Source organism: Pteropus medius, unplaced genomic scaffold (genome assembly GCF_902729225.1).
Source record: "Pteropus medius unplaced genomic scaffold, Ma_sr-lr_union100, whole genome shotgun sequence".
In the NCBI taxonomy this organism is placed as follows: Eukaryota; Metazoa; Chordata; class Mammalia; order Chiroptera; family Pteropodidae; genus Pteropus; species Pteropus medius.
Genome location: NW_024354503.1, coordinates 15,057,713 through 15,068,118, shown reverse-complemented (window position 1 = coordinate 15,068,118; position 10,406 = coordinate 15,057,713). Strand labels below are relative to the sequence as shown.

At 54.9% G+C, this 10,406-nt stretch overlaps 3 protein-coding genes across 3 annotated transcripts in view; 1 reads left to right on the top strand and 2 right to left on the bottom strand.

Moving 5' to 3' along the window:
• Positions 1-112: 112 nt before the first annotated feature.
• LRRC73 (leucine rich repeat containing 73) lies at positions 113-3,608 on the bottom strand. The gene is made up of 6 exons (XM_039854470.1): positions 2,709-3,608; positions 1,901-2,061; positions 1,443-1,565; positions 959-1,059; positions 592-814; positions 113-443 (listed from the first exon to the last, which is right to left on the bottom strand). The coding sequence occupies exons 1-6, from the start codon at positions 2,978-2,980 to the stop codon at positions 373-375; spliced, it is 951 nt and encodes a 316-aa protein (XP_039710404.1). The 5' UTR covers positions 2,981-3,608; the 3' UTR covers positions 113-372.
• A 1,392-nt stretch (positions 3,609-5,000) lies between these two features.
• YIPF3 (Yip1 domain family member 3) lies at positions 5,001-9,401 on the bottom strand. Its single transcript, XM_039854467.1, has 9 exons — positions 9,158-9,401; positions 8,347-8,544; positions 8,047-8,153; positions 6,690-6,735; positions 6,461-6,553; positions 6,173-6,304; positions 5,872-5,985; positions 5,550-5,673; positions 5,001-5,451 (listed from the first exon to the last, which is right to left on the bottom strand). Exons 1-9 carry the CDS (start codon positions 9,236-9,238, stop codon positions 5,303-5,305), a joined length of 1,044 nt encoding a protein of 347 aa, XP_039710401.1. The 5' UTR covers positions 9,239-9,401; the 3' UTR covers positions 5,001-5,302.
• A 55-nt stretch (positions 9,402-9,456) lies between these two features.
• Positions 9,457-10,406, top strand: part of POLR1C (RNA polymerase I and III subunit C) — a 3,799-nt gene continuing 2,849 nt past the window's right edge. Inside the window, exons 1-2 of the mRNA XM_039854468.1 lie at positions 9,457-9,617; positions 9,742-9,813. Coding sequence (XP_039710402.1) covers positions 9,549-9,617; positions 9,742-9,813 — 141 coding nt within the window. The 5' untranslated portion in view covers positions 9,457-9,548. The remainder of the gene's footprint in view (positions 9,618-9,741; positions 9,814-10,406) is intronic.

Here is a 10,406-nt window from a genome sequence, read left to right as displayed (position 1 = left end):
TTGGGGCCAGAAGATGCTTGGGTGTGGGATGGCACTGCCCCCTAATGGTGCCTAATGGTAGTCCCAGTTTCTCCCCTACTGCCAGCCCCAGTGACCACAGACACACGCCAGGTTGTAGAGTTCATAAAATCTCTTCCGAGCCAGCGGGCTGCAGCCAGAGCTGCCAACGAGTCCAGAACTATTCCTTGGGTTCAAATGCCCCCAAGGCTATTGTTCATTACATCTACCAGAGCCTCCCACCACACTACCAGGAGCTGCCAGAGCCCCATGCAACCCTCTCCCTCCCAAGCCCCAGGGCCTGATCCTGATATCTGGAGCAAGGTGCTGGGGACATAGACAAGTGTAATGATGTACAGAAGCCAAAGTGGAGAGTCACATCTCGGTCTCAGCCAACAGACTGTCCCCTAGTCCCGACGTCATTAGCACCATCTGAGAGCTGGGATCTGTGGAAAGGCAGAGGGGCGTTCAGACCACCATTCGTTCTTCCACTGGGGACCACAAATAGAGAAGTGGACTAGGTTTTCCCATAACCACTCTCTCAGCTCCCAAGCCTCTTCAGAACTAGCTCCAATTAACCCACAGGTCTCTTACCACTGGGGCACATCCAGGAGTTGCTGCCCCTCTGGTGGGCAGCAGGCTCCCGTCCCTTCTCTCGTTCCTGGGTGTCACCAGCCCCTCCTGCCACCTCTTCTTCCTCCTCTCCCTCAGAAAGGAGGTCACAGATCTGCTGCTGCAGCTCTGGACTAATGCTGTTCTCAGCCAACACCAGGCTCCGCAAAGCTGTGGGGTAATTTTCTACCATGTCCAGCAGGGTCTAGGGTAGAGAAGAATATGGAAAAGGATAAACACATTTAAGGTGGCTACGAATCCAACCTGCCACCCCTTTGGTATGTACACAGACACTCTGGCTAACTTCTATCCCAACCCTTGGCCTTCCCCAAACATGAATATGTCTTACCTGAGCTGACTGGTTGGTGAGTCCTGTGCCCTCCAAGTCTAGGACTTCTAAGGTACGGCTGGAGGCCACAGCTACAGCCAACATTCCTGCCACATGGTCACCTGAGGAGAGAGCGTTCACACACACACACCTGAGTTTATGCACAGGCCTGCTAACCCTTCCTCCCCTACAGCCTCCCTATTGCCTTAACAATCTTAGATCCCACCCCCAGGCCAGGAAATACAATTGGTAAGTGGCCAGGAGGAGAGCACTGTGATTGGTGAGTGAATGTATGAAGCAAGCCAAGTCCTGGGTGGTGATGGATGCTTTGATCTACCTGTTGGTCATCTGGTCTTACAAACAGGTGGCTCCTCTACTACCTCCCAGACCCCTCCCGTCCATGTTTCCTTTCCCCAGTGTGGGGGTTACCATGCCAACTGATGGTCCCAAGTTCTTGGATGGGGATGGAGTGGTGAGAATCTAAAGGGGTTTTCTTCAGCCTCACCGAGGGGATTGTAGTCCAGATTGAGGACGCGGACCTGGGAGCTGTGGGCCACAGCAATGGCAAGGCGGCTCCAGCCCTTAGGGGTGATGCCAGGGTTGGCACTCAGCGTTAGCTCCTTCAAGCCTGGGCAACATTGTAAGGAGAAGCCAGGATGAAGAAGGTCAGGTCCTCCTTAAGCCCCTACCCTGCCCTAGGTCTTTGGAGTGTCCCTAGTGGCTGGGAGCCACTAACCGCCACCCCCCCAAACTCCAGAGAGACCCATGCATTCACTGCCCACTGGAACCTAGATTCCAGACTCTCCACCCTGCTTAGCCCCTAATCCTTCCTGAGAGGATTTAGGAAAAACATTCTCTCCCATATTGTCAGAGCCCTCAGCTCTGGGCCACACCCCTGCCCTCTGCACTTAGCTTTTCATCAAGGCTACACCAGCCCCATGCCCTCGGCAGGGCCCTGCTCACCAGACTTGGCCCCGTCTGGCGGGAGGAGGCCACAGATGAGGTTGATGGCTTCATCACCCAGCATGCAGTCCCCCAGGTCCAGAGCCACAAGGGCAGGGTGGAGGGCCAAGGCTGGGTTCAGCAAGGCCAGCCCTGCATCTGTCAGGGGACTCCCATGTAGGCTGGGGGCGGGGTGAGACCAGAGAGCAGAGGTTATCTCAATCATCGACTCTATCTGGAGGGGGAAGGGGTTACTGCAATCATCAACTCAACCTTCCCTTAGGTAAGCTCTAGAGGTGAGGAGGGCACTCAGTCACAGCACTGGGGAGAAGCCTTGGGAAGGGAGAAAGAAAATTCTAGATCCTAAGGAATACAGATAGCAGTAGAATTCGGTTTCTTTTCTGGGATAGAGACTGGGACCCAGGACAGAGCACAGAAAAGAGGGTGGGTAGTGGATTAGGACTCCTCAGTAGGTAGAATGTAGGGGCAGGGGGAATCTAGTCCCCAGGGAAGTGTTCCTTCCTGGGAACTGAAGATTGCCCCCAGAAGTCCATGAGGTGATTAGGAGGGAGGTACACGTGCCCCGCCAGGAAGATGTGGGTATCCCGTCTCCTTTGGGGTGGGGCTGCGTGTGCAAAGTCTGGAGAGAAGGGATGTGCTTGGAGGGTGTTGTAGAAGGGTGGGCAGAGAGATGAGGGGTATGTGTAACGGGAAAGAAGGGTGGATGGTGGAAAGAGGTACAGGAAAGTGTGTGGAGGAAGAGGAGGTGGCAGAGGAGTGCAAGGAGGGGTGCAGTGCCTGGGACCCCCTTGCGAGGGAGCGCACTCACAAGAGGGACTGGATGGAGCGGTTGGTCCGCAGCGCCTCCGCCAGCTGCTTGATGCGGCTGGGGCTGGACACGACGCCCAGGTTAAGGTTGAGCTGCGCCAGGGACGTGGCCCCGGCCAGGGCCCGGCAGATGCGGCCGAAGTCGCGGTCGCAGAGGCGGCAGCCGCGCAGGGAGAGCAGGCGCACGGCGTTGTCGCGCAGGCCGCGGCAGATGTCCCGCACCTCGGCGCCTGACAGCGGCTCCCCTGAAATCTGAATGGAGCTGGGCAGCATCGTACCCACGGCTGGGCCTCCGGGGCCGGGGCCCGGGCCGCGGGCGAGGTTGGTGGGGCTGTGGGCGGGGTCGGGGCTGAGGTCGAGGCCCAGGCTGGGGTCGCGGTCGGAGCGGGGGCGGAGGTGGCGGCAGCGGCTCAGGTGGCCGCGGAGGTGGCGGCGACGGCGGCGGTGGTGGCGGCGGCGAAGAGAGAAGGGCCCCGGGCCGGAGCCGGCCGGAGCGGCGGAGGCGCGGAGGTCGCCCGCCGGGCTGAGATCGCGCGGCGCTGGGGCCGGGGCGGACCGTGCCGTCCGTGTCTGAGCCGTGGGCCGGGGTGCGCGATCCGCAGCCGGCCGGGTGCTGCTCTGCGCTTGTCCTCGTCCCTCGCGGTTGCGGCGGCGGCGTCTCAGGGGTCTCGGCTTAGGACGCGCGGGGCCGATACCCGCTCTGAGGCCACATCCTCTCTCTCCCTTCCTCCAGCCCGGTTTCTTCCACCGCGCCGGCAGGGAGAGCCCGAAGCGGGCAGGCCGGCAGCCGGCTGGAGGGCGGCGGGCTGCAGCTCAGGCTTCGGCTCCAAAGCCAGAGCAGGCGGCGAGTTCCCATGGCAACGGCCGCGTCACCACCGCTCGCCACGCCCCCTGCCTGGCTTAGGCCACGCGGGCCCACGAGGTTTGCGTGCACTGGGTGGTTCAGTAGCTGTGGGGACGCTCTTCCTCTGGGTGCGGGGCCAAACAACGGGTAGAAAGTAGATAGCAGGGTTGGGTTGAGGCCATCAGGGGTTGGGAGCGTGGAATGGAGGCGCGTCACATGGAGATGGCGTTTGAGGCTATGACCACATTCTTTTGCCCATTCTCCTGTCGTTCCTGTCGGTGCCTTCACTTGGAACCCAGGCACACCTTCCGGTCCTGCTTCAGTCTCTAAGGCCCTTTAATACCGGCCTCGCCGCGCGCCCGCGATGGGAGGCACAGCGTGAGCGGGAATTCCAGCCCACGTGGACTTCCCCGCGGGCCCCTCGCCAAGATGGCGGCCCCAGGTGCCGGGCGGGGCAGAGCGGCCTTAACTACCAGGCACAGGGGGAACCCCAGAGTCCCTGGGGCAGGTGAGCCGCAGGTATATGCAAGATGCTGATGCCGCTTTCTCCAGGTGCGTAGGGCACTGCTGATGCCTTGAGGTCGCAGAACCGCTAAAACTGGGATAGCCAAGATAAACAAGGTGCCAGGATCAGCGACCTTAAGTGGTGGGAGGACCGTGGAAAGTGGGCTGGAGCTTTCGGGAAGGATACACTGTACAGTGTGGGCAGTGCTGTTGGGAGATTTGTCCACTGGTGATGGTGTGTGGGCCTCAGAATATACGGTCACCTCAGGCAAATGAAGGGCCTTTTTATTAGGAAGGAAAGATGCTGACCTAGATTTACGAGGGTGGTGATTTTTTAAAAATAAGTAGTGAAGAGAGGTCAGAAATTCTATTCCCTCTGTTAACCAGTGAAGCAGATTAAATGGGTGGTGGTGGTTTTTTTTTTTTTAAGAGTAACCAGCATCTCAAAGAGGAAGGACAGAGAAAACTGGAGAGAGCTTTGTCCCTCTGGCCCCAGTATAACCAAGGCGGAGGCAAGTTTGGCTCAAATGTGAGCACCCACAGGAAAATTATCCCTACATTAATGACCCAATGCATAAGTGTCTTTTAATGACATGGAGTTGGGTCTGGAAGTTTCGTCTAATGGTCATTTCAACACTCATGTCCCAAGAGTGCAGCTGAGCCCAAACTCATGCTGGGTACACTGTTCCAACAGATTTACGGTTCTTGTGTTTGAGGCTTCCCCGCCGCTCCCTGGGTCCCCTGTCCTCAGGGGCAGGTTCCTTATTTCAATTACTGCCTTCAGTGTAGTCTGGTCTGTCCCACCTACTTTCTACCTCTCCCACCTTACATCCTGAGGGTATAAGGGAACATGTAACATTACCACCATTGACAAAACAGAAAAATGTATAGGAAACAGGGTGGTGGGGGGACCACTGGAGCAGTAGCTGCAGTTCCAGACTTCAATCAATATTTTAATTACCAAGTCTATATTTAGCAAGACAATGTGGGAGAGAGAAAGAGAAAGGAAGGGGTAGGTGGTAAGAGGGCCTCAGAGGTGCTAACCCACTTTCTGCACCGGCTGCAGAGCCCTGCAGTCCTGGCCAGGAGTTCCTGGTCCTGTGCCCTTCAGAAGCCTCGACAGGCCTCAAAGGAGGGGTTTAAGCTGCAGACCCCATCAAAGAGACACATGTCATCAGTACTGTCCTTTAATCTTCCTTCACTCAGCAGCTGGGGAAAAAGGGGCCGGCCAAGGATTTCAGGTAGGGTCAGTGTGACTGCACTGTCACCACAACAGCCTTGACTGTGGCATTGAACACGATGGCTGGAAGCCTAGCAGCAGGGATTGCAGCAGGGATGTCTCTGGGGACCCTCTGCATGGGTGGGATGTTGGGGCCCTCTAGTGTGTCCAGGATCCCTGAAAGGAAGAGGATGGAAGGTGAGCGTGAGTTGGCTGGGTCCTACCCTAGGCAGCTGTTCTTCCCCTCCTCCATATCCAGACCTCCTGTCACTTACCCTCTACTACCTTGTGGTAAGCAAAATGCAGATAAAGCAGGAAGAGCATATGCAGGGCAGCCAGAGTGCCACAGAGGAGCAGCCGTTGTGTGGGGCCCACAGTCCGTGACACCAACACTGCCACCTAGAGCCACAAGAATACAGCTTAGAGGGCCTGGCTCCAAAGTGAGCGGTGTGAAGATACTCCTTCCCGGAGCAGAACAATCTTTGGGCTCTTCCCTCCCACTTCGATCCTTTTGTGGGATTTGGCCCAAGCTCTGGGCTGCTTTCTCCAACTCTTCAGGAGCACAGCCCACCCCTGGAAATTTCCTGCCCAGCTTACCATGCGCAGGGTGGACAGCCCCCCTACCAGCAGCCAGAAGAGGTAGAAAAGGGCATGGAGGTGGATGTTATAGGTGATGAAAAGGACAATGCAATGCCCAAAGAGGCCATAGCCCTAGAAAAGAGGATGGTGGAAAGGGAAATCACTCAGGCTGGCTGGCCTCTGGACCATCATGAAGACCCTGAGAAATAAACAGTCCACTGACCTCACTCCAGGCCCTGGGGCCCCAGGACAAATGCAGACCAAGGCCTGGCTACTCTTTTAAGATCACCCTTGCCCACCACCATGCTAGACTCCTTACCAGCAGTGCCAGCATCTGGAGCATGGTGATCTGGGCGTTGCACAGGTAGGCGAGGAAGTAAATGAAGGATGAGACGCCCAGCCAGTAGCCGAAGCAGGTGCCAATGGCTGTTCCCATCAGGGTGCCCTCCCGCTGTGGGGTGAAGGCTCTACTTAGTCCTGGGAGGCCAATGGTCTCAGCTTCACCCAGGGCTGTCCTCAGGGATGCTTCTAACTCACTCCATCATCTTATCCTTGGGCAGGTTTCAACTCAGGTCAGCCACCCCCCAAAGTCTTCTGTCCTGCTTACGATAATGGTGTCAGAGGTCTTCATCCCGTGGAGGAGGATGGCGACCAGGGTGAAGACCAGCATGAGAGGTCCATAGAGCTCACCTGCGATTTTCTGTCAATATACCAACTCATTCAGCATGGAGGGTAGAATGGCTCTTCTGTTTATTCTTTCCCCAGCTTTGCCTGGTGGCCCCGCCCTCTGCCTTAGTGCCTCCCCTGGCTGTTCCAGTCATGCTACCCCTATTCACCTGGGGGAAGTTGACCATCTTGATAGGGATCATGGACTCCAGGAGCCTGGGAGAGGAGAGGAGAGGAGAGATGAGAGCAGAGATGGCACTAGGCTATGAAGTTCTGGAGGGCCTGAATCTTATTTATCTCTCTAATTCCAGAGAACATACTAGATGGTAAAAGAAGAAGAGGGTAGTAAAGATAAAGAATGAGGAAATCACTTCCTTGCCCCTAAAAATGCTTCTAAGAAGGACAACCCTCTGATGCTGTGCTGACTGAAGCAGCAGCAATATGGGGAACTCAGGGAGCCCAGCTGGGTCTTGGGAGAGGGCTTGACAATTTACCTATTTGACCTGATCCCCTTTAAAAGGCAAACCTCGGCAGAGAATGCCCAGAATTCCGAACTGTGATGGTGAAGCCCTGGGAAAGGTTTAGAAGGAAAGGTGTTACTTGAGGGAACCAGTGTGCCTCCTGCCTCTTTCTGCTTACCATTCCTCCAGGTACCACTGAGCATTTTCTTGAAATATATTTGAAGTGATATGAAAATTCCAGGTAGAAGGATAAAAGTATAAGTCACTTCCCCATTCTCTTCTTAAGTCGCTAACTCCTAGTAGTACTTTGGCTAGATTTTAGCCCCTCTGGGAAACCTGCCCTGTCCCACCTCCAGCCTACTGTGGGTCAAGTGTCCCTCCTGTGTGTCTCTTCATGGCAAATGAGTGCTGTACTGTAATTGCACTCAAGGGCAAGGCTCCCCTCTTTTTTCACCACTAAATCACAACTAGTGCAGTGCCTGGCACAGAGCAAAAGTTTAATAAGTACTTGCTGAGTATACTAAGTATTTGGTAAGCGTTGGTTAAATTAAACTATGAACAAAGTACCAAGCCAAGATTAAATCTAATTCTTGAAAACTCATTCGGCAACTATGTACTAATATTCTGGTTCACAGACTTTTCTAGTGCTGGGAATAGAAAGATAAACAGAGCCTACTTTTGAGAAAGCCTCTGGGGAGACAGACGCAAGAATAAGAAAGTACAGCACTGCTGAAGTGTTATCTGTTAGAGGAAAACACGGAGCTCTCTGAGAGTACCAGGAAAGGACAAACTGGGAGTGGGGTTGAGGAATGGGTAACAAAGTGACATTTGAGCAAGGTTTTAAGGGAAGATGAGTAGCTTACTAGATGGAGAAGAGGAAGAAGGAAATGTGTTAACACCATGTCCTGTTCCAGACTGGTAAGAGGAATGGTGTGGCTGGGGTACAGATGTGTTGATGAGGGATAGTGGTGTAATGAAGAGGGGAGTCTAAGGGCTTGGTATCTGGCTGTAGTTTGGATGAAGGACGAGGTATGAGGAGGGCAGCTTGGGTCAGAAGGATCCTCACCTGCTTCGCACCTGGGCAGGCTCCACATCAAAGTAGGGTCTCAGGATGTCGATGTTGGCATACAAGCTGAAGGCTCTGGAGGCTTGTCTCTTCCCTGCCTGCCACATCTGAGGACAGGAAAATGGGTCGTGTGGGTGGGTATTGTGAGATTCTTGGCTTTAAGGCCTGTTGTTTATTTTCTGTTGGATTTCTACATAGTTCTAACTAGACAACCTGGGGTAACCTTCCCCAACGCCAACTCCAGAACCTGTGGCCTCCTAGGTATACTTTTCCACCTGCCAGGGACCCAGTATTGCTCACCTGATCAGCCACCTGCCGGCTCAGCTGTCCCTTAAAGCCCTTCATGCCCAGGAACTCCCCATCCTCTTCTTCAGCAGCAGCTGCATCAGCATCTACTTCTTCCTCACGAAGGCGCTGATGGAGCTCACCCATATCCTCGAAGCTGGAGCCTGAGGTATCGTCCATGTTCTCCATGTCAATCACAGCTGAGCCCCCACCCTGTGAAAACAATAGCTCCTAGTGTGCAAGACCTTTCTGCTCCATCGAGTCTTTTTCTGTCATCCCTGGGCTCGGGGCTTTGTTCTTCCACTGCTGGGGATATGGCTTGGAGTCACCATAGATCATGCCACTCTCTTCCCTTCATTTGCTCTCAGAACTTTGATTATTTGGCTTTCTTTTCTAGCCTAGGAAACCCACTCCTTGTCTCCCATACATGTCTTTCTCCTACCTTCCCCATCAAAGCCTCAAAGGGTTGCAAAAAGTGCCCACTTTCTTTGCCTTTCCCAACCCCAAAACAAAGCTGTACACACAGTATGGTTTTAGCCAGTGCATTACTCCCCAAACCTCTGCCATGCCTGACCCTGACCGACCACCTAGCTTGTCCCGGAAGCAAGAGCGGGTGGGCCCAGAGACCTGAGGGCCTCTGACTAGAGTACAAGTCCGGCCCTTTCACGTCAGCACTGGTCCCACTGACTTTCGTGTGCACGAAGACCCAAAGGAGAGAAAAGTGCTGCAAATGGAGATTTCCAGGGCCCAAGGAAGAGTCCCCACGACACTTCAGTACGATTGCTGGCCCTGGGGCTGCTGGCAGCCGGAGCCCTGGGGCCATTACCTGGATGTTTTCTTCGAACCCTCCCCATTCCGGGCCAGCCCCGTTTCGAGATCCGCCGGCCGGCGCTGTCGTAGTTGCCATGTCCCTCGAGAGCTCCCGTCGCCGTAGCCCGAGCTAGTCCCGCGCGTGGTCGGGGACTAGGAGAGATGTGGGCTCGAGGGAAGGAGAGGTCCAGGGTCGAGAAAGAGAGGCGGGATGAGCCGGAACGCAAAAAGGGTAATCCCGGATGTTTGGCCAAAACTGACTTCCGGAAGCTGGGGACGTGGATGGAGAAGGGGTAGAGTCTCGCGATATTTAACCTTCCAGGCGGTGGTGCGTTGCCACGGAGACGGAGGAGGGCGACTAGAACGCACACGCCAGTTGCTATCCTAGTCACGTGGCGGAATCAAAGATGGCGGCGGCCCGGGCAGTGGAAGAAATGCGGAGCCGCGTGGTTCTAGGGGAATTCGGCGTTCGCAATGTAAGTTGTGGCCTTCAGCTCGGGAGGAGAAATGAGAGTGGAACAGGGATGAGTTGAGATCGGAGTGGGGACGGGCTTGACCTCGCTGCCCCTTCGCGGACAGACTCGGTTCTCTTTGCTCTAGGTTCATACCACTGATTTTCCGGGTAACTATTCGGGCTATGATGATGCCTGGGACCAGGACCGCTTCGAGAAGGTGGGTAGAGCCGGAGGTGTCCGAAAAGGGTGTGAGGATCGGACCCAGGCCGTGTGATCTGAGCAGCCTGTGGCTCAGAAGCTGTCCTTGGGGTTTTCTGTTCATAAGACGTTTACTGAGCAATGTGCTAGGCGCTCCGTGTACACGGCTTTTGCTGTTGTGCGAAATGATCCCAGTATAATGTGGTAAAGGCGGTTGATAGCAGTAAGGACAACCAGGAGTGATTTGGGGTGTGGGTGGTGTGTCCCATCTCGCAGAGGCACTTAATCTCGAACGGTAAACAGGGCAGAGGTTTGGAAGATTTCCTAAAGAAGATGACATCCAGATTGAGTCTTGAACCATGAGCAGAAGCTGAGAACAGCGAAGAGTGAGGAGGGACTAAGAACAGAAGCTAAACTAGAAAAGGCTTGTGTGAACGGTGCTGCCGGAATATCCAAGCAGTTCATTATTGCTAAAATGTAAAGTGGGTTGGCATGAGTGGTAGGCAAGATTGAAGTGCATTTTAGGCGCTGTAAGTGATAAAGCAAAGGGGAAATAGAAGGTAAGTTTGGTTATTGCTTTGATATGGGCTCGGGGGCGGGGTGGGGGGCACT